The sequence below is a fragment of the Branchiostoma belcheri genome, unplaced genomic scaffold (assembly GCF_001625305.1).
Source record: "Branchiostoma belcheri isolate BF01 breed outbred unplaced genomic scaffold, Haploidv18h27 scaffold63, whole genome shotgun sequence".
Classification (NCBI taxonomy): Eukaryota; Metazoa; Chordata; class Leptocardii; order Amphioxiformes; family Branchiostomatidae; genus Branchiostoma; species Branchiostoma belcheri.
In genome coordinates this window covers 656,312-684,072 of record NW_017804276.1, presented here as the reverse complement: position 1 = coordinate 684,072, position 27,761 = coordinate 656,312, and the positions used below count along the sequence as shown (strand labels likewise).

Genomic DNA, 27,761 nt, shown 5'->3' with positions numbered 1-27,761 from the left:
AAAGGCACCTTTTCCGGCCAACTGTGGCTTTTTGCACACAGAATATTAATGATTGTCTTTATTGATATTTCAAATATGTTCTCTTCTATCAAGAGAGAAAAAATAGAATAAAATAAAACAGAATAATTTTGTTGCTCATAAGAAAGAACAAGGAGCAGCATATTCAAGCTTAAAAGAATAATGTTTTAAGTAAGTTTTTAGCTTCAACCATATGATGCTGGGCTTTTATTTATAACTTAACTGTGTGCTAATGATGATGTTTTGTGTGTTTTCCACCATGCGTGTTTGTGTCAGTCTTGCTTTTTTTATTCATTATTTTTTCTTTGCTTTCACGATGCTGCTGCATTCAATGCTTGTTTTTCAATCTTCTTGCGTGCAAAACATGAATGCACACCCCGATCCTTCCTTGACTGGGCTTCGTGCTTGCCAGTGAATCCCTGCTGCAGTCTGCATCTCAGGGTGAGACATGGCGAAATTTACCTGTGGACACAAAAAGAGAAAAGCAAATGAGGTCCATATTTTAATAAGTTATGTGATTTAATGATGTTTACCTTCACCTAACTTTCAAATGCCCTAGGTATGAAATTCCAGGCAGTTACCATTGCTGAATTACAACATTTATTTTATTTATTTAATCAACTTCACAGAAATTAAAATTCTGAGAGGAGCCGGCAACAGGAACATAGAGTTCCTCTACTAGGCAGACTCCTCTAGAAACATAGACACAAAACAAACAAACAAACAAACAAGCAACAATCAAAAAGAGTAATCAAATCACTAAACAATTATGGCAACGACAGGTAGTGGTCCAGGTGCATAAGTTGTCGGTTGAAAATGTGTCATTTAGGCGAGATCTGTAGAACGAAATTAACAGTTTTTTAACATTGCTGAATTTCTCATTAATTATGCAAATTAAATCTTAATTTACATAATATCTGCCTGTGTTTTTCTCGTTCGCAATTACATATGCCACATGCTTTAGTAGTCCTATCATGTAATTTAACTGAATCATGGCACGGGGGCCTGGTACCCAGGCTACATTGTTTTCCCAGAAATCATTAATCATAGAATTCGAAAGCATGGTACTTTTCAAAACTTACACAGCTTATCGTGAAAGAAGTACTATAGAGATGTGAACATTGCCTAACTATCGTGATTATTCACAATATTGCGTATAATAAGGATGGTTGGGCACTCACCTGGTATTTTGTTCCACTTCTTCTGTCTTGTATTCTTGAGTAACTTTTGTGTTTGTCGTCATGTAGAGCTGAAAGAAACAGTGTAGAACAGGTTAACGAAGTTTGTTATATTCTAGGGTTGCGTTATTCTGCATAGTTCGACAGCGTTCAGCGTGACCGCGGAAGAAGACATGCGTACAGAGCAGCAAAGTTTAAGTGCATCAATCATTAAGGGTTAGGGTTAGGATGTATCCACACCGGATTGTCAATAAACAAAAAATACATCCACGTCGGGTGTGTCAATAAGAACATAATTTTTTATATCCACACCAAGTGAATCGATAAGGAGAAAAATCCCTATCCACACCGGGTGTGTCAATAAGGAAAGAGAAATATTTTATATCCACAAGGGGTGTGTCAATAGCCACGTACTTTCTTAATATCGTACGATGATGTAACCAACAGACCCGTATGGTTTGCCGCTTACTGGCCATCAAATCCGCATTATGCATTTCTAATTATAGCGAACTCACCTTTCCTATAACCGCTGATATTATAAGCCGACAAAAAGCAAAAGTAGGGAAAGTTCCAAAAGATTTAATGAGCAAGTACCCTATTCTAGTATATAATTATTGTACAGACAAAGGGCGAATTTTCTTCTATACTCTCACCCCGTCCAATCAACCCCGTCGAGACAGCAGATTCGAATCGCTTCCTTGTTTACTCAAACCACAACATCAGTCAAAGCAAAGTTTTTAAAATGATTGTTTTAAAGTTGATAGTTGTGGCTGTTGGGAAATGAAATGATCCACGCGATGTACCATGGTGATAGCAGGGCATATATGAATGTGACGGTACAAGGCGCGGATTTTTCTGAAAACGATTAACTGTCAGTCTCAAAACGTATGAAGCAGAGTCAAGGAACTGATTGTAAATACAACGGAACGATTATTCGCCCTAGCACCGTATATACGTAGCCTCCCCGGTATATCTACGGTCATGGACGCCCGCCTGCGCTTCTTCTTGTATAATCTTATTGAGAAACCAGTTCTACATCCTCAACAAATGTAAAGGCGAATGTTTTCATCTTTACTCTGTGACCCAATTTCCCCCAAACCACTAGAACTTTTCACGTTGACATTGTCGGGAACTGTGGGGAAAATCACTGTTGTCAGAAGCTGGGGGCAACACTTACTTTAAGCCAGAGAATCGCAACAGGCTAAGTTTAGTGGGTACGTCATTTAGAATAGTATAAAGGGTTATCATAGTGTAGAAACGAAATTAATGAGTTATTTACGCAAGCTTTACAACAACGATTGACAGCGAAGGAAAACATTTGGACGAAACGGTATCAGAACCGTCAGGACGCCGGTGTGAACAACAATTCTTTAAATTTCAAAATAAGAGACGGTACCCGAGCAGAACGTGGGGCCGCTCAGAGACAATGTCACCTAGCCTGAACGACTGCATAGAAAAACGGACTGATCGAAATGGAACAACTTACATGTTACATGCACACCAAAAAAATCATAACATTACCCAAAAAAAACTTTAAACCAAAATAATACACCGTTTGATGGTACACGTAAGAAGGCAACATGAACCAAGACCGTGGACACAAATACACACTACATATGGCATGGTTCCAATATTAAAAGAACAGTCTCAACCTACTCAAGTTTGGGCTTACCTCCGTGCCTGCACGACTAAAATCCGGGGGCCTTCCGGGTGTGCGCGCTGCTCCGGCGAGGGTTGACCGGGTCGCGGGACACCCGCTTTCCACGTCCGCGCGCTGTTGGCCGGGGCTGCCTGCATTCTACGACCGTGCGCTGCTCCAGATTGGCCGGGCTACCCGCGCTCCACGTCCCGCGGCCTGGTCGTGGGGTCACGCCGCCGATGGACGTGGGGTTTTTTTTCCGTGCGTAATGAGTCGGCAAGTAGGTCGCGGTGATATTTATACGAGGACACATCCTTATTAACATGTTTTGCCAGCTCTGTCCATGTTTGGAATATCTGGGAGGGATTAAATATTGCTAATTGTAAGACAATTACGCCTGATTGGCCAAGACAATGAATACGATTATCTAACTACATTTCTGCTGACCACAACAACTTGTGCGAGGCAACGTCCGGCCATCTGGCCAGGGTCACTGTATGGGATGGTGCGAAAGGGGTCAAGCTTGTTGTTGTAGTCCTTGTAGCGGCGGTGCAAACAAACAGAAACCTTCCCCGAAACCAGTGAAACGTAAAGCCCCTTATATTACCAACATGAGCACATGTCCACAGCGCAAGCCTTTTCAAATTCCAAAACGCTGCCGAAAAGAAATGACGGGTTCCATTTATTTAGTATAACGATAATACCCATGGAAGATTATAAAATAATGTGTAGTCTTTATTCTTCTTCTGTTGTGTTTCCTTTTACTGTTTGTCCTAAAACCGCTACAAAGAAAAATATGTGCCAACAGAAACGGACAAAAGTGCATCCAACGTTACATTGTGACGCGGCGATTTGAGGCATATAAAAACTAGCCTCCACCAGACCTTTCTACGGGAATACGGATCGTAGAATTCGGGGGAAAAAGATATTAAAATTGGCCAAGGGAGTCCGGCCGCGAGGAGGTACTAGTAGTTAAATGACTCCCTTAAATCTTTCCCTCCGAAGGCCAGTCAAACCTACAAGGTCCTACAAGGCGGTCAAACTCCCCTGGCAAATATTCTACTATAAATAGCCAGCGTTGTGAGTCTGGTAGAGGCTATGTAAAGACATAGTCACTGAAAAAGTCAATTGTGAACGACAGGCCAGATCAAGTGTATAGCAAATATTAGTATCTGGACATACATTTCTGCATTCGGAATCGGAAACAACGAATGTCACCAAGGAGCGCTCTTATCTACGCACCGCAACACGTTCAATTCGACAGAACAACAACAGATGACACTTGTGGAACCGCCTGATCTTCGCGGATCAACTTTACCTCTATAAGGTCGTTCTGTACGTTTCTGTCGAGTGTATCTGTGGTCACTCTATTTATTTATTTATCAACCTTGGATGCATGTTGGTGTCCCCGCAAACGTGTGTGGCGGACAACACATCTATAAACCAGACCTCGTGACCGTGGCCTGTTTGCGAACCAGCACACGGACAGCATCCAGGATATAATACAAGCACCTACAAGCACGCCTATATCTGCAGCATTGGGGGTTCATAACGGCTTTCATAAACATTTTTCTGACAATCAAGAACCTGCGAAAAGGTTTGGGTTTGATAGCCTATTCCTACCCTTACAGAATATACACACAGCGACAGAGCAATATGCTATGTTATGCACATAATGATAATGTATATGATATACATATGGTTTTTGCGTATCGATCCAGAGTCCAGAGCGTCCAGAGTCCAGAGCTTTCTATTATATAAGGTCAACGGCCGCTTGAATTGACCGGGCATGTAAAATTTGCAGCGGTGGAGAAAAGGATCGCTTCGGTAGACTAGATAATGATCACCGTACCGGTATCCAGTGATCTTTGTTCCTACTGACTTTATACAAGGAGCTTTCATCACAAGTAGTTCTTTTATGTCTTACAACTTTTGATAGATTTTATCTGGATTCATGTGCTGTACGTGCGCTCTTATAGAGTCCATTCCAAGTCACCGCGTGTTTTTTAAAATAATACCTTTAATATTTTCTCAATGTTTTTATTTTGAAAATATTATAAATATTCTGAAATTATTATAAAAATGTACGTACTTGAGTAGCATGTTTTCGAAAATGTCATAATTTGCAAAAATTTAGAAAGTGGCAATCAACTGAGATCTTAATTTTAATTCCTTTTTTTTACCAGCCAAACTTCGTATTTACTTGATGTGCAGTTTCACCCGCGGCATCTGGGTTTACGCCCTCCGGTGGCGTCCTTTGTAGTCCATGTAGTCAAAAGGCAGACGCCTGCATACAAATGAGCCCGATCATGACGTCACACGCGCCGATGCAGACCGAAGATCGCGATCGCCCGAGCTACCGGCAATATGCCAGCGGTTTCCGCGGACTATTTGGAAGCACACATGACTTGCACGGACGGCGTTTTTGACGAGAGGGAAGACGGAGTGTATTTTGACATGTTTCGGCGCCGTGTAATAGATCTACGTAATACTGTGCGAGAAAGATCCATGAATTTACAGGCGTTTTTGTGAATGGGTACCTATTTTTTATCTCAAGAAATATGGATGGACTGTACAACCATGGTACAACAGAAAGGATTTGATGTTTCACTAGAGTTTGAGATTTATTAAAAGCAGCGTACGGTTTGGCACTTGTTTTCTGTATCAATGGGGTTCATCAGGGTTCATCAACGATTCCTATTTTTGGCTCACATAACACTTCGTGTTGATGTGCAAATTACTTCGTCACGGGTCATTTACAAAAATTAAAAAAAATGGTCGAACCGAGTTGCCTTTCTTTAGAAATCATTGGAAATATCGTTCGCGGACTCAAAAATATTTCGAATGTTTTGTAATTTACGGAAATTTCTTAAGAAGTTAAGAACAAGTTTGAAATGTTTGTAAAACATAAGATATCCCTTTAAAAATATTTATAAAGATTGGAATTAAATCTAAACAATAGCAACAAACACCGAGCTAAGAATGGGGACCCGATATTGGTCGATTGCCGACATGTAGATAACCAGGCACATATATGTACATGTAGCTTATGAAGTGAAGTATTCCAATTCGTACATATAATAAAAATAAATTAAATTGATAATACCCTAATTTACATAATATACAATTCGTCGCCTAGGTGTATTTTTTACACCTTTCTTGTTATTTTTGGCCGGAATTTTTTTTTCATTCGCCCGCACGCACTAGTTTGGGGATCTTCAGAGGATGTCATCCATAAAATAAAATCGGTGTGGCCTAAGCAGCATTTTTTGGCTGGATTTTTTTTTCGACCGCGCACCAGTTTGGGGTTCTTCAGAGGATGTCATTCGTAAAATTAAGTCAGTTTGGCCTTGTGTATAAATTGGCCTATATAAATGAGCAGGACATATAGTCTTTCGAATTAACTCTCTTTACTGTCTTATTAGTATCTTTTAATAATAAATGGCATGCAGTGTGTCACTTCATGTCCAAATATACTAACTTAGGAAACAGCAAGTAATTTTTATGGATGACATCAGCGCGCGCATTGATTTTTGCCTGATTATGGAAAAAGAAAAACAAGAAATTTTGTTGCCTTCTGACGGTGGTCAACATGCCGAAAATGGGTAAAGACGTCTGTTGCCATGCCGGAAGGTGGATGGCAGATATCTATGAAGAGAAGAGACAAGAAAATGCTCTGATTTAATGTTTTGTTTCTTACTTTGATACAGTGATATGTGATGCTGGCTGTGTATATGTGATGTTCCCACTGAATCAAAACTATTTGTACAATGATTGAGTCAAAATTTTAAAATGTAGGAACCTTGTTTTTTATCGGCCCGCCTTTTTTTTCTTCGCCCGCTCGCATTAGATTTGGAGTCTGCGGAGGATGTCATCCATAAAATTTACTTGCTGTGGCCTTACACAGAAAACAGGAGTATTTTATTAAGGTTTCGTATAGAGGTTACTGTTGCCTTCCAAAACGTTTACATCTACTCTACATGTTACTTGAACGTCCCTGGCGTTTACTGTGCTGCAATAATTGAGAATTGCGCAAGATGCCCTCCGTCAGCTGCAAATGAATTAGGCTACTTAGTACGTAGATCGACATGTTGGGTTTGTCCTATCACTTATACTAGTAGTTCTATGGTTTAAACATTTCTTTGATTAATATGAGTAATTAAATGAATTAATTGATTAATCCGTATTAATGATCAGGCATACATTTTGTATCAGTCTGAATTTTGTTGATATTTACAAAGTACAGATCTGTAAATTTTCACGTATCGTAGTTATTAACAGTAAGTCACTTTATCATAAAAATCATATTTCAGTTCAGGAGACATAATTTTTTTAACATGTAATCACCAGACGTTGTGACGGCACACTCAAGTTTTTTCAACATATAATATATTAATATTAATGCCGCCACCAACACAGGGGATAAATACATGACAGGACGATACTTCGTCCCCAGAAAGAAATAAAAACTAGTATATATAAAGTTACGTACTCGCGTATACTGGTATACATATATAAAAGGACATGTATCAATACTGTATTTACATTTTCATGTCAGGATCGAGCGCTGTTAAGTCCAATGATCAATCACATATTCAACAGTTGTACTAGATACGGAGCTTTTTTGTATCTGTTCGTTCGCCAATATACCTATTTGCACACACAAAAACATATGAAGGAATTTTTTTTGCCAAACTTTTTTTATTCGCACCCTAGCGTCAGTTTTGGGCTTCCCAGAGGATGCCATCCATATAATCAAATCAACATGGCCGTATACTTTATAGGGGTCCAGTCAGAGGCCGTGTTTAAGTGAAATCACCCAAGGCGGTTTACATGTGGTTTACCCCGAAGCCGGTTTCAAGTGGCTCCATGTGAACGCTCCTAAATCACATTGAAAGCACCTCTATCCCAAACCACTTCTAGAGGTGGTTTCGAATAGGTTATTCCGCATCGCGATTTGCGTCTGAACGCAATGTGATTTCAATGTAACTTCGCCTGGTCATGGATTACGGGGTGATATTTCTTTATTTATATGCAATACCAATTTTTACGTGGCAGCAACTTAAGGAGCAGTAATGGTCAAATAATGTGTCCGTTCTAGGACTAGCTTCACCGCTTCTGGCGGGACTACGTCGGCATTCGGCCGAGATACGCTGGGAGGGGGGCATCAGCAAGCAGATCGTTGACTTCTGACGTTAATTGCGTGTTTTCATCAAACAACAATAAATGTAGCTCAAGCCAATTGTGATCGGACACGGTTTCACCAGATGTGAGGAATGTGAGTTACCCGAATCGCGGTTTGGGTGATTTAACTTAAACACAGCTTGAGTTGCGAACACACAAGCGCAAGTGAAAACAAAACCTTCCCAAGAAGTAGAAATTTTACATTTTGCTCGCGGATGTCCGGTCCTTGTTTTATTCATTCACAGTTTTAATAGTCTTTGTTGCCTGAGGCATTTCCTTCACCCCGGCTAGACGAAAAATATGACCTTTTCTCAGAACGTCAGTTGATAACGTCACAGGGCATCAGCACACGAGCAACCACTGTTTTTCTTTACAGGCAAAGTTTTGAGGACATATGCAAATTATTGGTGGGCAAATCAGCCAATCGCCACCGAGCTTTTTGCCTACCACCACTCGCTGGCCGTGACGCCATGACAATATATACATACTTATATTGTGTAGATCAGGTTGCGAGCTGAAATTAACATTTACTTTTCGGCAGCAGTACGCCCGGTGTTCTCTCGATCATCGTGCACTTTTTAGGGCTATGGGGTACGGTCAATGTAACAAAGGAGCTTGAGATAGACTTGACGGCGAAAAAACGCTCGATTCGGGCTCATGTGGCCTTTCGACGATCAACAAACAAATTCGGCCAGAACTCGTCGACTGTAGCCTCCACCAGGCCTTTCTACGGGAATACGAATCGTAGAATTCGGCCAAAAAGAGAGTAAAATTGGCCAAGGGAGTCCGGCCGCGGGGAGGTAGTTTCTTTTTCGCGGTCTGTCAAACCTACAAGGCGGCCAAACTCCCCTTGCAAATATTCTACATATAGCCAGCGTAGTTAGTCTGGTAGAGACTGTGTGACCCTGGCTATATAGTGGGCTACAATTTCACCACTCTAAAGTGACACGATGAAGATCTCTAGCCTTGTATTGCTGGGACTGTTTGCTACTGCCCGGTTTGTACGTGTGGGCTGCTCCTCGTGTCGCGGCCCGGAATGCTGCAGTGCGAGAGGCGGCGACCCGCCCACGGACATCACCTGCACCAGGAGCGGGAACCTTCTCCACATTCCCGCACCGCTGCCTGAATGTAAGTCGAATACTATACTAGAAACGCAACATCTGAAAGGTGGAACTATAGAATATGTACGAGTATAAGAATGTTTATCTTCCCATTCGTGGGGTCAATAAGTGGGGTCGTGTGGCCTAGCGGAATCGTCTTCGGCCCGGAACCAAGAGGTCCCGGATTCGAACCCCACCCGGTCACCGATCTTGGGCCCTTGGGAAAGGCACGTTACACGACTTTCCTCACTTGACACTTCACTCAGGTGCAAATGATTACCTAGCTTCGGCTAGGGACGTCCCTCGGATAGAACGTTACATGGAAGTCCCGTGTTTGGGGTACACCGAGGAGACAGACGATGAATGTGCCGGGAACAGTCTCTTTCACTTGCCGGGCAAGCTGCCACGAACGTCTCCAATTTTCCTGGCTTCTTCCGAACGGGAAAGAGCTCCCATCCACCTTCGAATACTCCAGACAACACATTGGGGCAAGAACGCTGCGCTGCATGCGGCAAGGCTCTGATGTGAGGACGCGTGATAGAACAACAACCTGCTACTCCGTACTGAACATGACAGGGCCTGACCATGTCGGTGTCGTGTCGGGTACACTCACGTGCAGAGTGACGGGGAACCACACACAAAGTGCCGCCGCAGCCGCTGTGCTATATCTACGCCGCACACAAGATCCCGGCCCGGTTCAGCAGGAGACAACGCCCCGGCAAGACATCACAACAGCACCTTACAACATGGCCATGTTCTCAGAGACGACAACTTTAACCTGGCAGCTCAAAAGTAGCGTTTCCTTCTCGTATGGGATAGCAGCAGCATCTGGCCTCTGTGGTGTGATTTTGGTTCTCGTCACGTTCGTCCGAAAAATCAGTATGCGAAAAGGAAGAGAGGAAGAGCCCGTACGTTTTAGGGAAAAAAGTCAGAACAAAAATGTCAACCAGGTTTCATGTCCTTGTGAGAATGGTGGCGGAATCCGGAATGAAGAAGAGGTCGAAAGAGAAGCTCAGTACGAAAATGACGACCAGTTCCCAGATCAAGACAACAAGACCGTGAACAAGCGACGTCTACGGAAGATGTGCCGAAACGCATCACGTCTTGGGCACGAGCATCTTTCTACAAACACCGACTACACTAGCCTCTACACGGACATCGACCACGTCAACCTCTCTGCAAACACTGACTACACTAGCCTCCACACAGACATCGACCACACCAACCTCCCTGCAAACACCGACTACACTAGCCTCCACACAGGCATCGACCACGCCAACCTCCCTGCAAACACCGACTACACAAGCCTCCACACAGGCATCGACCACGCCAACCTCCCTGCAAACACCGACTTCACTAGCCTCCACACAGACATCGACCACGCCAACCTGCCTGCAAACACCGACTACACTAGCCTCCACACAGACATCGACCACGTCAACCTCACTGCAAACACCGACTACACAAGCCTCCACACAGACATCGACCACGTCAACCTCTCTGCAAACACTGACTACACTAGCCTCCACACAGACATCGACCACGTCAACCTCCCTGCAAACACCGACTACACTAGCCTCCACACAGGCATCGACCACGCCAACCTCCCTACAAACACCGACTACACTAGCCTCCACACAGGCATCGACCACGCCAACCTCCCTGCCAACACCGACTACACTAGCCTCCACACAGACATCAACCACGTCAACCTCCCTGCAAACACCGACTTCGAGTGAGAGAGATGGATAAAAGTATAATTTTAAATCTGATTATACATTTTGTACCTTAGGTCACCTAGACTTGTGGAAAGTGGAAATGCATACATAGTTTCCTTTCAATATTTGATGGAAGATGTGTGATTTTTTTTGTCTTTCATTTATTTTGGTGGATAGATCTATATATGGTTTTAGGACGTGAATGCCCCCCCCCCCCAGAAAGCCATTGACGTGTTTGTATCCTCTGTTGCCATAGCAACGAGTCAGACCAATTATCTGCTTCCCTGGAGGTTCCGGGAATGAGTCTAAGGCTGGTCAGACACCTTCTTCAGTTGATTGGATTATATTTTGAGCCCAGACGGATTTTGCTTCCAGACGTTGGTGCGTAGTCGGTATCAAAGGCGCCCAAAGTGATTCCAGGGCGGTAAGACTGGATTTTCAAGGTCAATTTCCTCAGTCTTGGATGTTTTGTTTTGTTCAAATTTCAGCCTTCCTGGAACGGAAAAAGCCTGCTTTAGACCTTGGTGGTTGGTTCTGTAAGGCAACACTGATTAAATTTTAATGATCCACGCGCACATTGAGTTTCGCCTGTTCTATAAAAAAAGACCGAGGAGGCTCTGGCCTGGGTGCCGAAGCTCTACGCAAACTCAGCAGAACTAAGTACAGTGTCGACTCTTAAATGCTACAAAAGGCCAGCAAATTCACAATACCTTTGTCCCTTTATGACATGGTTTTCTGTCTCACAACAAAGCAGACTTAAGATCTCTCGGCATATTTTTTTCATATATAAGATGATGTTTTGAATCAAATGAGTTTAAATCTAATCTCCGTGACCTAAAAACCTACAAAGATCTATTTGCACCATTGTTGGTAATAGGCTGAATAGACAACCTCTGGCCTTATGCAAATGTCAGTCCGTTAACTCATTGCCTGTGCTGACTCAAATATTGAATGAAAGACATTTATTGTACATTTTTGCTCATTGCGAACTAAGTACAGGTCATGGTAAATAGCGATGGTAGACTAAAATATATCTATACTAAAAACGACATATGTACAGGTTCTGCTTCTTCTCTCTTCTTAAGACAGTTGTATGTAAATGTAAGAACAAATGGAGCTTATACTAGTACACGAGGGTTATCGAGTTTCATGAGGAATGGGAATTTTTCTTTTCTAAATTTCTGAAACTAGGGAAGTAATCTTGTATACAATTGAAGAAAATCTTTCTCTCATTATCATATAGAGTACAGTCCACAATAAAATGACTCTCGTCTTCAATCTCATTTAGGTTACAATAATGACAAATTCTTTGTTGCAGAGGAATGTGGTTGTTTCTACCCTTTTTACAAGAAGTTTGTGTGAGCTAATCCGGAGTCTTGTAGTGGCTATTCTGTGTCGCATGTTTGTTGTCTGATATCATCCATAAAAATTACTAACCGTCTACCTCGTGGTGTAAATTAAAGTTGGTGTTCTGTATAACCCGCCAAAGTCGCCTCAGTCCTCTAAAACAGATAACGAGGTTACTGAATACCTAGGTCGCTGCCTTGGGTGATTTTGGATCTTTTTGGATATATTTGCTTGTACGAGGTGAGTGAATTCCGAGGCATTTGCCCGCAAATGTTGCCGTTCTCGTTAATTAAGGCCACAGCAAGGTAATTTTTATGGATGACATGATCCCGCGCAATAATTTTTGCCTGATTTTGGAAAAAGAAAAACAAGAAATTTTGTTGCCTTCTGACAGTGGTCAACATACTGAAAATGGGCAAAGATGTCTGTTGCCATGCCGGAATGTGGATGGCAGATAAACATGAAAAGAGGAGAGAAGAAAAGGCTCTGATTTAATGTTTTGTTTCTTACTTTGATGCAGTGATATGTGATGCTGGCTGTGTATATGACATGTGATGTTCCCAGTGAATCAAAACCATTTGTACAATGATTGAGTCAAAATTTTAAACTTTAGGAACCTTGTTTTTTTCGACCCGTCTTGTTTTTTTTCGCCCGCTCGCGTTAGATTTTGAGTCTGCGGAGGATGTCATCCATAAAATGTACTTGCTGTGGCCTAATTACTTGCCGTCCTGTTGCAAAACATCATCACAGCATTTTCAGCCACGCGACAAAAACTGTGTCTAACTAGGGTCACAGAGATACGTAGGCACCGTCGTGGGGGGTCGGTCAATAGTTCGTGTGTGATAATAATAGATCAGGTTTGCTCTTTGTACCACTTAACCTAACAAATGGCTTCAACCGATTTTTACCTTTGGATACAATTAAAGTTCTACCAATCACGTAAATGTTGTTTTAATTGTTTTTAACGTTTGTACTGTTGTAAACGTCATGTTAAATTTATGACGTAATCGTCCGGGGAAATACTAGTATGATCTAATTAGGTGGCACGTTGGGTGTCGGCGACATCAAAAGGAAGTGCGTTACATCTTTACGGTGGCTCGTATGCAAATATTTACAGGCCATCAACCAATCACAACCGAGCACTGGCCGGCGGGAAGTTAGCCTCAAAAACCAGACTCCACGCGGCGGACAGCGTTTTGTTTGTTGGTGCCTGTTGTGCTTTTCTCTTGTGATATCTGAAGACGACAAATTTATATTTAGAGACTGAGACGTACATACAATCAGTTCTATATAAATTTCTTAGGAGTAACGGTCATGAATTCAAATATCAGAGTTATCAACCAAGAATTGAGGTGTTCAAAAACTCGCATTTCCCCAGAACTATCGTAGAGTGGAACTCGTTGCCACCAAGCACAGTAGGGGCAGCATCACTAGAAAGCTTTAAACAGATACAAGATACAAAAAAGAAAGCCGATAAAAATGGTGGACGTCCCAACTACTAAGTACCTAATACCAGCCCAGAACAAGAAATAGCTATGCCTTTAAGTACCAGAGTTATCAACCAAGGATTGAGGTGTTCAAAAATTCATTCTTTCCTAGAACTATCGCAGAGTGGAACTCGCTGTCAACAAGTACAGTAGGGGCATTGTCATTAGATAGCTTTAAACAATGTCTAGAGTGAGATGTTCAAAGGTTAGGTGTAACAAGTCGATTGGTGTAATGTAGCCAGCTGCCGCGCCGCGTGCCTGCGAAGCTGGTGTGTTACGCCGAAGGCAGGTTTTACCGGCTATACAGATACAGATACAGAACGGTCCCTCTCTCCTGCATCATAGCATCTTTGGCAAATCTGCTACAGTGATACACTCGAATAATCTCCAAGCAGTGGCTGCAATACAATATCAAATTGGCAAAACAGGAAGTATCAAATATTTACTTACTTAGGCCTATTGCCAATCCTTGGGCAGATCCCGCACAGTATCCAATACGACGCATGTAAAAAAAAGGATAAACAGAAAGATACCAAAAAAGAAACCCTATAAAAACGCCTAACACGCGTAAAAAATTATCCGAATCCTAAATCTCTGCTTGGAGAATGACATCCAAAGGCAGTGTGAATCAACATGTCAACAAGGCCCACCCTCAATGCCCAGACAAGGGCCACTAGACAGTCCCACTCCGCTGCCTACAGAGTGCCCCAAAGTAGGACTTCCTACAGGCAGAACTCTTTCTTCCCGCGGACAATTCCTGACTGGAATAACCTGGATGCAGACATTGCCCTTTCCTCTTCTCTGGAGGAGTTTAGGGGCAAGTTGTGAAACCTGAACTCCCCGCCATGCACCCACCACTACAGGCAGCAGAATCTTCAAACTGTTGAAGGCGGCTGCCTCAAGCGAAAGAAGAAGACAGCCCTACACGGAGTCTGAATCCCAGGCTGCGTACCTGTGGGCTACAGTATATATACAGCGGTCTGGGGGTAGTCTTCAGAAAGTGCGTAACATCCTGCGAGAGTGTGACAAGGAGTGCGTCATAGGCGACGTCCGTCTTAACATTCTCACATGACTCCTTAAGTTTTGTCATTTCCTTTTAAGGTGAACATCTAAGGTACCTGGTAGCCCTTTTCGCAGTTTCAGAGGATATAAAGAAATCACTGTTAGGCGTTTTGCGGGACCCGGAGTCAACCTAGGAGAGTAGCAAAGTTATCAACGTTAGGATTGTAGTAGTCTGACCTTGGCAATAGGTGAGTAGCAATACTTTTGTTTCTTTTTATATATATATATGTTCCAACATGTAATCACAAGACGTGGTGACGGCACACTCAACTTATATAATGCCACCACCAACACAGGGGACAATACAATACTCATTTTCACCTGAGCGAAGTGAGGAAAGCCGTGTAATGTGCCTTTCCCATGGTCACAAGATCGGTGGCATGTCGGGACTCGAACCCGAGACCTCTTTGTTTTGCATAACCGATAAACCACCTTTAGGCACTCTAAGTTTGTACAGTAAGTACAAGATGTGTAAGACCGGACAGTAAGACCTGTAAGGTTTGAACCACTCATATCTGGAAAGAGCCCTACTTTTTTCGAAGTGACAAGTGTGGTTAGATCTTGGTTAGATTCTAAAACATGGAGCTCAGGCTTTACGTCCCATCCGAGAGGACGTCCCTATATCTATACTGGATAGGTACTCTTTTTACCTACTTCAAGCTAGTTAATCTTTTTACCCGAGTCTAGTGAGGTAATATGATCTAATGGTGTAAATCGACATTACTAAGGACACAATAGTGGGGACTGTCTGGGCTTCGAACCGAGTACCTCCAGACTCTGAGTCAATATTCCTAACCACAAGATCACCTTGCCATAATATCAGTGCTTATCACTTTGAAGAAAGAACTAAAAGTACTAGAGATGAAGAGAGTTTTAAAAAAAGTTGATTGTTGCCTGGTTGGTTGTTGACTGCAGCGTTTGGACATGTTGTATTGTGCTAGTTGTAGAGTCCGTCACGTGGCACGCCTCTTGTTTTTTTAGCGGAAAACAGGGCAGAGCGATTTCGTTCTACCAGGCTCCATACGTTGCTATAGGAATATTAGTAGTTGAAATTGGCTAAATAGAATGTTTATCAAACCATTCAGTATTGTACATACAGGTAGTGCAGTGTTCTAGCCAGGCCTTGTTAGCATAGGGGCCACCTATGTTATAATTTTGACCCCTATGCTAAGTTTCAACAAGCATAGGGATGTTTTTGGAGGAAGAACTTTCATAAATCTTGCAAAAAATGAAAATATAACTTTAGAATAAAGCTATAGGTAAAGTTATAGCAAAACCTTTCACAAAATCTGTTCCACATTAGACAATGATAGTGTCTCAGGGGGTTATGAGTTTCAAAAATATTTCGGCTCAATGCGTGAGTTGCGCCAAGAAAGTTGCTCTTCTGTACCTGACCCCTATGCCAGGAAAAAATCCTGGCTAGAACACTGTAGTATCGAAAGATCTGTAGCTTTCTGGATTCAGACAGTATCACTACATGTAAGAATGCAAATCTAATGCGAGCGGGCGAAAAAAAACAAGGCGGGCCGATAAAAACAAGGTTCCTACGTTTACAAATTTTGATTCAATCATTGTGAAAATGGTTTTCATTCAGTGGGAACATCACATATACACAGCCAACATCACATATCACTGCATCAAAGTAAGAAACAAAACATTTTCTTGTGTCCTCCCTTCATAGTTATCTGCCATCCACCTTCCGGCATGGCAACAGACATCTTTGCCCATTTTCGGCATGTTGACCATTGTCAGAAGGCAACAAAATTTCTTGTTTTTTCTCCAAAATCAGGCGCTTGCTGATGTCATCCATAAAAAAGTACTTGCTGTGGCCTTAGAGTAACGTTGCGAGGAAACATTTTTACACCATAACACTGATGTCAAGTACCACTCACGGGTTGATCAACATAGTTTCAAGCGATGACTAATTGTTTACTTTTCCCACATTATGCAGAGTATATTACGCCTTTCGTTACTCGTAAATAACTCACATGGTCCATAAAGTCCACTTATTTAGCGGCACTTTTGTTTGATACTCGTCCAAAATAAATGGATCTTTATGAGGGTGCAATTTGCCTCGTGACATTTATTTGTATGCACTGAGTCACGTGTGTGTCGTGTTTTGGACGCATCCTAAATCTTTGAAGGAATGATAACAGGCGGACGGGCATTCCGACGTACTAAGGTAAAGGTAAAGGCCCGGTCATAGCCTTCCAAGGCCATAGGGGCATGGGCAATGCGTTGTTGATTCACTGTGTCAAGGGCACAGCAGAGCCCTTTATTACCTTCGCAAAGAAGGTTATGTTTTCAGTAGCGTTTGTCCGTCTGTTTGTCTGTCTGTTTGTCTGTGAACACCATAACTCAAGAAGCTTTCTATCCATTGTCATGAAACTTGGTAGGTGGGTAGGTCTTGATGAGACCTAGAAATGATTAGATTTTTGACCCCCTGGCGGCTTTTTTAGGTACTGCAGCAAAACTTCCGGTTTTGACATCTCATGATTTGGACATGCTAGGGTCACGAATTTTGGATGGCAGATAGCTCTTGGGCTAGGGAAGAAGTGACATGAGTTTGGGTTCCCTAGCTGCTTGTTCTGGAACTGCAGGAGCGTTTGTTGAAAAATCTTTTAAGAAGGATAACTCATGAACCAGTTGACAGATCGTCATGATTTTTAGTGTGTATGTAGCTGAAGTGATACTTTACAGACGACAAAATCAGTCAGATAGACCAGCACGTTGGCACAACGTACTGCACCTGCGCTAAATGCGTAATGTATTATACATGGCACTTCGGCAGAATGTCTCATATAAGGTCGTATTCGCGAAAATAAGGTTAACATCCCCTCTGTAATAAAGCAATAAAGTTGGTCCATATTTTTGCCACGCTTCTTAAATCAAGAAAGCGCGCGTTACCTTTTTTCATTTCTATATAAAATGTGTTACATAAGTTGTTGTTCCTGAACACGTGATGCACCGTTTTATAACGTTGTTAGTTGAAAGAATGCCCTGAATTCTTTAGCGCTATTAGAGAGATTCTGTGTTCAGAGTCCGGAGGTTATGACCGGTCTCCCGACCTGTCCTGTCACTGGCCGGGCAGGAGTTAGGCCACAGCAAGTAAATTTTATGGATGACATCATCCGCAGAGTCCAAATCTAATACGCGCGGGCGAAAAAAACAAGGCGAGCCGAAAAAAAGGTTCCTACATTTTAAGATTTTGAACAAATGGTTTTGATTCCTTTGGGAACATCGCATATACACAGCCAACATCACATATCACTGCATCAAAGTAAGAAACAAAACATTAAGTCAGAGCCTTTTCTTGTCTCCTCTCTTCATAGTTGTCTGCCATCCACGTTCCGACATCTTTGCCCATTTTCGGCATGTTGACCCCTTTCAGAAGGCAACAAAATTTCTTTTTTTTTCAAACTCAGGCGAAAATTAATGCATGCGCTAATGTCATCCATAAAAATTACTTGCTGTGGTCTAAAGGAGGACAGAGATGCGCTGCGTCTTCCCGCCAAAAACGTGACCAATCCACGGTGCTGTTACAACCTGTTGAGATGCACAAAGTCCAGCACGCACGCCCCGCGTGATGAGAGAAAAATCTGTTTCTGCCATCTTATTGAGAGCACTATCAGTCCCGCCAGGCTATAATTAGGTTCAGAGTGTTTGTCTTTTGATGGTCAGTCGCTTCGGCCGGTCCTAAGTCTAATATTTATCACATAATCTGAGGTGTTAAGGTCGGGGGGCATTGCGTCCTGTCGACCACCCTACAGCCTTTTCAGAAATTAGAAGAGGACTAGCCTCCGTAGCAGGCTTATAGAACTGGGGGTTTGGTGGTCTTCGGCTGTTTTCTGATTAGCCCAGGCCGGCTATGTTGTCTATTATGCAACCAGAAAATAGCACATAAAAGATCCCAAAGACACTGAAGACGCCCCAAACCCCCAGTTTTTGTCATGCTATGAAGGCTAGAAGAGGACTCATAATATTCTTTCTACACATGATTTGCGACTTATATTCCCATAATTGATACCCAGAACTTATATACTGAAAGTGCTTTATGTGGAATTCCTGACTTACAACATGTAGACCTAACAGTTAAAAGTTAAAGCGCCACGATTTTTAAAAACATGTACGAGTGCTGGGATCTACTACATCAAATTACTGCTTTATTTTAAATGATATAACTGAACAAACATTGTTCATTTACAGTTTACGACATGGCCTACCTACGGATGATGTACTTGAGCGTTTGTGTTTGCGTCGTGGCGTCCCAGCTCGCGCAAGCTGCTCCGATCCAGGGTCCTACGATCCAGGATCCCACCAGCAAGGATCCCGCGACCAAGGATCCCAAGACCCAGGATCCCGTGAAGATGGACCTGTTATTCATCGTGGACAGCAGTGCAGGTGTGGGGCAGAGGCAGTTCCACAGATTCAAACGGAGCATGAAGGTAACGAGAGATTCTTTATTGACACAACAAAAAGTACAGGGACTTTTATATGGTCTTCTACAGCTAAATATCTAACAAAGTTAAATACATGTATGGATAACTTCATCCTACGTACAGAATATATGGATGTGGCAAATTACGTACAGAATATATATCGGTGATAACAGTAAAGGTTTAACTATTCTCTAACATGTAGTCTCTAAGATTGAAACGAGAGAAACAACGTGTTCTTAATCTCCAAGCTGATCTTTTGGTGGCTAGCAAAGACAGAAACAAATTGGCCAGGCAGTACCCATTTGCCAGGTAGTAACCATTTGGCACCCCAAGTCAGGCTTAGCTTGTGAAAAAAGAAACAAGTACCAAAAAAAAAAACTATGAAACATTCTAAAAATAAGCCGAAGCCTCTGCTTGGAGAGTAACATATTCTAACTACCTGATGGCCCCAAAATGGTGCTTGTATAGTAGAGATAAAAGAATAGCCATTTCTTTCCTATAAATGCAGTCTATTCATGAAACGAAAAAGTAAGATTAACACGCAACAACTTTTGGTTAGACGTTTTGACGGAGGTGGGTGGCCCGGGGCTTTGGGATCTATTTTCGGGCTTATTCTGCGTTCCTCGGTAACGTCATAGCATGACGTCATTTTCAGACGACAGTGCGCAATTTCCTCAGTAACATCAGTAACATCATAGCATGGCGTCATTCTCAGACGACAGTACGCAATTTCCCCGCATCAGTAACATCATAGCATGACGTCATTCTCAGACGACAGTGCGCAATTTCCCGCCTCAGTAACATCATAGCATGACGTCATTTTCAGACGACAGTGCGCAATTTCCCCGCCGCCATCAACAAGGATAACGTCAGGGTGGCCATGATCATGTTCTCGGACGAGGCCGACACTCGCGTGGTCTTCCACCTGGACAACACGTTCGACAAGGAGGAGATCATACACGCCATCGGACATGCTAAATACACAGGTAAGGACTAAAACAACAACAACTAATACTACGTTTTTTTATTGTCCGAACAGCAACCGTGCAGTCGCAGCCTTTAATGGCTGAATTAATGCATGCAGGGTATCACATATATAGGGTTAATGATCCGCCCCGAGGTGAATATGGTGCGATAAAGCCTTGTCAGTTGCTATAACCACCTCATAAAGCCACCAAGTGAGCGCAGCGAACGAGGTGGCTTTATGAGGTGGTTATAGCAACTGACAAGGCTTTATCACACCATATTCACCGAGAAAGGGCGGGCCACCGCTCGCAGGTTATCAACACGGTTTCAAACGATATGGCTAATTGCTTGCTTTTCCCACGTTGTGCCCATCACAGGGAATCCAGGCAGAATGATGGGGAAGGCTCTGGGCCTGGCTAAGGACGAGGTTTTCCAGCAGGAGCGGGGTTCGCGGGAGGACGCGCACCAGCTGGTTTTCCTCATGACTACCGGGCCGAGTGACGACCCTGAGGAGGTCAAACACCGTGCTGCGGAACTGTTGAACAACGGTGAGAGAAAAATCATGTATAAGACCACAGAAAGTAGATTTTATTTGCATGACATCCTCTGCAGACTACAAATCTAATGCGAGCGGGCGAAAAAACAAGGCGGGCCGAAAAAAACAAGGTTCCTACATTTTAAAATTTTGACTCAATCATTGTACAAATGGTTTTGATTCAGTGGGAACATCACATGTACACAACCAGCACCACATATCACTGCATCAAAGTAAGAAACAAAACATTAAATCAGAGCCTTTTCTTGTCTCTTCTCTTCAATCTCTTCAAAGTTATCTGCCATCCACCTTCCGGCATGGCAACAGACGTCTTTGCCCATTTTCGACATGTTGACCACTGTCAGATCAGGCAACATAATCAGGCAAAAATTAATGCGCTCGCAACTCTGCCACACATAACAATGACTTCTGTCCTATTATCAGAATGACGTTTTTTTTCCAACAGGAGTGGAACTCTTTGCCACTGGAATCGCCATCGACTCACCCGTGGACAAGGAGGAGTTGTCGAAAATTGTGTCGGCTCCCCCCGAAACTCACCTGTACATCCTGCAAGCCGGTCCCTGAACGAACACATCAGCTACATGTAGTGCCAGCACGTTATTCTGATTGGAAATGGGCTGGGCATCATGAAAAGACAGCCGTACAGTGTGTAGCTCTGTAACTGACGCACCACTGCCATTTTATGTTCCCACAATGTATCATTTCATGCCAAGCGGTTCAGTCATCCATCGAACGTTCTACAATACAGTGGTTGTTAGAGCATACCATACCGTTTAAAGTTAAAACTTTTGGTCCAACACAAAAAAACTCTCTCACCTAGAGCTTTCGACCAGTCACGCTTGTCTTCCTCAGTAGATTGACCCAGTGAAGTTAGTCACGTGGCTTCTTTGAAGTGTGATGTCAACACTGGGTCAAAGGTATCTGGTAGACGATGTCGACCCCCGTCGCGGTTCAGTGTAGGGTGATGGGCCCTGATGTATATGGCTTCCTTCACCCCTCTCAAGAAATAGTCTTGTTCAGTGTCCGACATCCTTACAGTGTCAAGTGAAACAAAGTGTCCGGATGACTCTATGTGGATGTGTTGTGAGAGATTTTTTGTGTTGGACCAAAAGTTTTAACTTTACACATGTAACTACCAACACAGACGAACTTTCATGATAGTACACCATGTCGTGTAGCCATCTGAATTGTCATATACATGTAGATGAAGAAACCTCTGCCATTATACCTTGTGCAGGGAATCATTGTCATATAGTTCTTCCTGCATGCTACTATGTGTACTACTGTTCTTACCAGTATCATATTCAAGTATTCATATGGCAACTAAACTATAATAAAGTCGCTATACACATGCACATTACACTTAGGCCTTGTTCATATGAAGTCACCCGAACCGCGATTGGGGTAACTCGCATTCCTCACATCTGGTCCACGTGCCATACATTCCTTTCAAACCGTGCCCGATCATGATTCTCCTCGTCTACATTAGTTGCTGTTTGATGAAAACATGCAAGGTAGCGTGTTATTAATGTCAGAGGTCAACGACCTGCTTGCTGGTGCCCCCTCCCAGCGTATCTCGGCCGAATGCCGACGTGGTCCCGCCAAAGGCAGTGAAACTCGTCCTAGACACGTTATTCGACCATTACGTAAATTTTGGTATTGCATATAAATAGATATCACCCCGTAATCCATGACCAGGCGAAGTCACATTGAAATCACATTGCGATCTGGCGAAACCGGATCGAAACCACCCCTCGAAGTGGTTTTTAATTGAGGCGCTTTCAATGTGATTTGGAGCATTCAGATGGAGCCACTTGAAACTGGCTTCGGGGGAAACCACATGTAAAGGGCTTTCACTAGCTTCATATGAACAGGGCCTTAGTTTTCATATGGTATGTTTCTATTAATGCACAAAGCTTTTTTCGAAAAGGTACATTAACAGTTTAAAAAGTAGTATGACTGCACCTGTGACATAATTTAAGCACTCTGTCTACTTTTCAGCATTGATGTTCATATTGTTCAGTAACAGTAATCGTCATATTGGGGTAAATGCAATTACAGACTGCAATAATTGTACATTCATATTGTTCCTCAAGTTTGTATTTATATGATACACAGTACTTAGTATATACTTTTCTACTTCTTTTACACTTGTACCCTATTTTTTTTATACCATGTCAAACCTTAATAGTTGATTTCTTTTATACATTAAACAGGCAAATGTAGCAAAAAAGATGACATAGTCTCATTCTCTGAAGCAGTGATACAACTTCTGTCTATTGAATGGTAAGGCCACACCAATTTAATTTCTTGGTTAAGAGATTTTTCTAGAAAAATAATGGAGTGGACGGGCGAAAAAATAAAAAGACAAAAACAGGCCTAGGCATCCTATTATGGCCCCAAATGGTACGATAGGAGCCATGAAGTCAACACACCAGGCTGGTTCAAAATTTAAACAATGAATTTTGAACTTTTAATGATACCACTGCATTGAAAGATGAAATAACTGTAACAACTAGGATGAAAAGGACTGTTTTCAACTCTTCAGGGCAAAATATGAGCATTTTGCAGTTGATTCTGAATTTTTTTTGCAAATCAGAAAAAAATGAAGCAGGCGAATCCGTTAACTAAGAAATTAAATTGGTGTGGCCTAAATTGAAGAAAACAACACAACCCTGGAGTTATAAAGTGGTGGAAAAATTTATTCCGTTGATTGAGCATGATGGCACAACACTACAGAGCACTGTGTGACAAAAACTCAACAGACTTCAAATAAAACAGTCAGGTGACACAACTGGTGTGTTACAGAGGGGCGGTTATACCGGCTATACAGATTCAAATACAACTGGCATAATATTTTTGGTCTATATTTACATGTTTCTGTACATGGAGTGAAAATTATAGTCAGGGCTCGAAATTCATTTTTGGGAATAGGTGCACTGGTGCACCCAACCTAAAAAAATTAGGTGCACAAAATTTTTGGGTGCACCATATGAAACAAAAACTTATTGCCAGTTTTACTGCTACTCTTCTGAGCTAACTTCAAAATCATAAAACAAGTACTACAACAAAGATTTTATTATTTTTCTAATACTTAGAGACCAAGATTATCCGGTATACTATCTTACATTTCTAATGCTAACAATTCCTACAAAAATATTTGGGTGCACCCACAGAAAAAAATAAGGTGCACAGCTCCAATTTTGGGTGCACTATGGTGCACATGCACCCAGTATTTCAAGCCCTGATAGTATACTGATGCTGGACGAATGAACATGTATAGTGCAGATAGTACAAAGGCCTTGGACCCAATTGCATTGCTGTCTTCAAACAATTGGAGAAGCAGAATTTTGCTATTTGTACGAGCTCCTCTGGATAAGACTGCCACCTGTACAAGCTTTCAAGCAGTTACCATTACAAGCTACTGTGTCTGCAGGAGTATGTACAATATGTACAAAAATTCTCTTAATTCATCTTACAATTCTTGCCCATAGAAGTATTTCCAACTGCCCCTTTTATACAACAATGCTAATGACTCAATAAATCTTTCAAATCTTACAAGTCCAAATAAACAAATGTTTGGGTGACATAATGCTTCATGATTTCCATAGGAAAGAAGTGTTGTCCTGTCTTCAGGTCCACAAAAAATTACTACTAAAAAGGCACTGAATAACTTAATAGGCAACTTCTACAAAGAAAATGACTGCGAAAAGAAATGTGCCTAAATAACACTGAGACTTAAAATGTACCACGGTTATGGAATACGTAAGTCAATTAGGACAATGTAGTACATGTGTACAAACAATTGTAGACGAACAGTTGAAATGTAGAGGCAAAATCTACAATAATTATCCTGTAGATGTCTGCTCCATGGCAAGGAGCAATAAAAAACAAACAACAATACACATCCATAAATATAAATAAAACATAACCACACCCCTTCCAGCTATGTCTAAAATCCCTATGTACAAAATACACCTACACTACACTACTGGTTTGACTATGTTTATAAACGTCGGGCGTTTCAACCTGGGTTTTCTCCTCTTGGGTTTGGATCTACTTTTATGTATATGTACAGCAAAAAATACTACCACTAGAGTCAACCCGGCCAGAGCAAAGACTGGCATGGATTGTATGGAGTTGTGAGGGTGGCTGGGTACGCCCGGTTGGATGTCCCACCCTACGCCATCAGACACGATGTGCTGTATCCCCGGCTGGCGCCGGACCACGTTCGGTACCGGCGGCTCCATCAGGTCAATCGACAACAGCTTCTGGTGCTTATACAGATTTCTGTGGACGGATAAAAAAATGGAGTAAAAACTTTATTATCATATTAAAACAGCAAAAACATAAAAACATACAAGATGGCGTAGAACTCAAGTTCCATGGAACTTATATTAACGGCGCCATCTACACAAAATGATTAAACAGAGATGTGGTAATTACATGGACAAATAAATAAATAATATATTATACAAAATCGAAACAAACTAATTGGGGTTTAGTAAATGAAATTCAACGAGCGCAAGTCTAACCCGTATCCCTTAGAATCACTGATAGGACACGAGTAGAATAATTAAAGTCGAAAAAATTTACCAGATACAAAAGGACCACTTTTGATGATGAAATTCTGAGTAAAGCTCATAATTTTACAATTAGTCTCAAAACTGCAAAAGGATGATGCGTAAAGTAAAAGATGTTCCAAAGAATTATCAGAATAAAAACTTGGAAGACATATGGTTGTTTCCAACCAGATTTGTAAAATTTAGATCAACAAGGAATTGAACTAGTTACAATCCAGTAAATGATTAGTGCCCCTCCATGCAGACCCATGTGTAGTGATGATGGTCACTTCTAGGCTCAAAAGATGAGGATGTGTTAGATGTTAAGGCAGAAAGTTGATGAACAACTCTCCACCCACACATTACATTCTTGCAATACTAGATACTACATGTAGTAGACAGACTTACGTTGGTGCTGATTTGTTGAGAGGCTCCCCTTTAGCCCAGGACAGGTGTGGGCAGGCAGGTAAGGGGCGAGTCTGGCCAGCCAGACTGGACTCCAGCACCTTGGAGTACCTGGCAAGGTGGTTACCTGGGAGGAACAATACCATGGTCATCATTGTATCACTCTCACACCCCAACAATCAACGCCTTTGAGACAAGATTTGTATCAGCCATATTGCATCCCAGTTTCAGCCTGGAGTCCAGCCTTGTTAGCTTTGATCTGCTTTCGAAAATCCGCTAGCAAATCTTGGGTTTAGAAGCAGACCAAAGGCAACAAGGCTGGACTCCAGGTAATCCCAGTTTAACCAAACCACAACATCTTGCAAAGCAAACCCACCAGCAGACTATGGGCCAACGTAGGTGTATGCGGGCGCGCACACACACCACACATGCGCATGCACACACGTGCATGGACACACACACGCGCTCATACACACATACGCACAACACCCACGCACACCAGTGACACCACACACACACACACCACACACGCACGAACGCACACACACACACCACACACGCACACACCCCGCACGCACACACACACACACACACACATACACACACACACACACACACACACACACAAACACACACACACAGCAATACTTTCAATGTTAAACAAAAATGCATACTCAATACATGGATAAAGGGATCCATGGTTTACCTTCCATTCTTTCTGGTAGCTCCACGTTCATGATAGAGAAAGGCGAGCCTTGCTGCTCGAACACTGGAGGCATGTGGTTATGGGATGTGTACTGCAGGAGTGCGTCCAGAAGCCAGAAACAGTCTAGGCAGCAGAAAAGAAGTAATCTGTAAGTGGGGTCGTGTGGCGCAACGGCAGCGTGCGCGACTCGGAATCAAGAGCTCCCGGGTTAAAGTCCTGACATGCCACCGATCTTGTGCCCTTGGGAAAGGCGCTTTACACGACTTTCCCCACTAGACTCAAGTGAAAATGAGTACTGTCTGTCCAGTATTCGTTTCTATGTGCGGGACACAACACCAGCAACAGCTGCCTCTGCTCCGCGTGTATTACACTGTTGCAATTTCAATAAGTCAAATCAAATCTTAGCAAAATGTTCATGGTTTGCACTGTGCATATGAAAGGTCAAATGTGAAGTCCCCTAACTTGTAAACACATCTTGTCTAGATCATGCTTGTCTCAGGGACCTTCTTCTCTGATAAATAGCCCATAATGTGCACAGGCTTAATGGGTAACACTATAGTACATAATAAATAAATACAAAATTCAAATACTAGTAAGAGTAACAACATTCTCTGGTCAAAAGAACTGATGTCACTTTATGCCATTATTTCCAAAGTTCCCATTGAAAAGTTAAAACAACACAGCATGGCCATATTATCCACGAATACATGTCAGTTATTGCTGATTTCTTGTCAGATGGACATTAGGCCACACCAATTTAATTTGTTGGTTCTCGGATTCGCCTCATTTTTTCTTATTTCCAAAAAAAAAAAAGAAGATTCTGGTCTTGAATCAACTCAAAAATGCTTATATTTTGCTCCCAACAGTTGAAGAAAGTCCTTTTCTTCCTAATTGTTACAGTTTTTTCAATCAATGCAGTGGTTTGATTAAAAGTTCAAAATTCGTTGTTTAAAGGAGTACTAACCTCCAGAAGGGGGTGCTATATTTCGACAGGCATTTATTTTTGGAATTGAAAAATGCATATTATTTTACAGTATACAATTAAATGCCCATTTTGCGCGCAAGTCTTAAAACGCATCGAATCCAGGACAAACTCTCCAAATACCCTCAAAACTATCCCAGAATACACCACGCTACCCCATTGGTGTCTATGTTTTAAACAAAAAGTTACGTTACAGACCTCATTTCGGGGGCGATAAGAAAAATTACGTACCGTTTTGTGTTCTTTGGTATCTTACCAATCATTGCCCTTCTTAAAGTCCTTATCGCCCCTCATTTATGCCGAAAATATTGACGATGAAAAAAACGGACGTAATCTAGTTATCCTTTCCATAAGTGGCGTAATCTAATTATCTGTTCAAGTGATACTTACATGCAAATAAGTTAGAGAAAAT

General features: G+C 42.2%; 2 protein-coding genes and 1 long non-coding RNA gene across 3 annotated transcripts in view; 1 reads left to right on the top strand and 2 right to left on the bottom strand.

The window, feature by feature from the left end:
• Positions 1–321: 321 nt before the first annotated feature.
• On the bottom strand, positions 322–3,550 carry LOC109483253. Its single transcript, XR_002141005.1, has 3 exons — positions 2,869–3,550; positions 1,200–1,267; positions 322–480 (listed from the first exon to the last, which is right to left on the bottom strand). It is a non-coding gene; the product is annotated as an uncharacterized LOC109483253 (long non-coding RNA).
• An 11,131-nt stretch (positions 3,551–14,681) lies between these two features.
• LOC109483243 (collagen alpha-3(VI) chain-like) lies at positions 14,682–21,537 on the top strand. The gene is made up of 5 exons (XM_019786232.1): positions 14,682–14,921; positions 18,940–19,178; positions 19,999–20,158; positions 20,516–20,686; positions 21,140–21,537. Exons 2-5 carry the CDS (start codon positions 18,948–18,950, stop codon positions 21,256–21,258), a joined length of 681 nt encoding a protein of 226 aa, XP_019641791.1. The 5' UTR covers positions 14,682–14,921; positions 18,940–18,947; the 3' UTR covers positions 21,259–21,537.
• Positions 21,538–24,248: 2,711 nt separating this feature from the next.
• LOC109483234 (membrane-bound transcription factor site-1 protease-like) overlaps positions 24,249–27,761 on the bottom strand; it is a 62,247-nt gene continuing 58,734 nt past the window's right edge. Inside the window, exons 21-23 of the mRNA XM_019786215.1 lie at positions 26,368–26,490; positions 25,665–25,788; positions 24,249–24,984 (exon numbers count right to left, since the gene is read on the bottom strand). Coding sequence (XP_019641774.1) covers positions 24,678–24,984; positions 25,665–25,788; positions 26,368–26,490 — 554 coding nt within the window. The 3' untranslated portion in view covers positions 24,249–24,677. The remainder of the gene's footprint in view (positions 24,985–25,664; positions 25,789–26,367; positions 26,491–27,761) is intronic.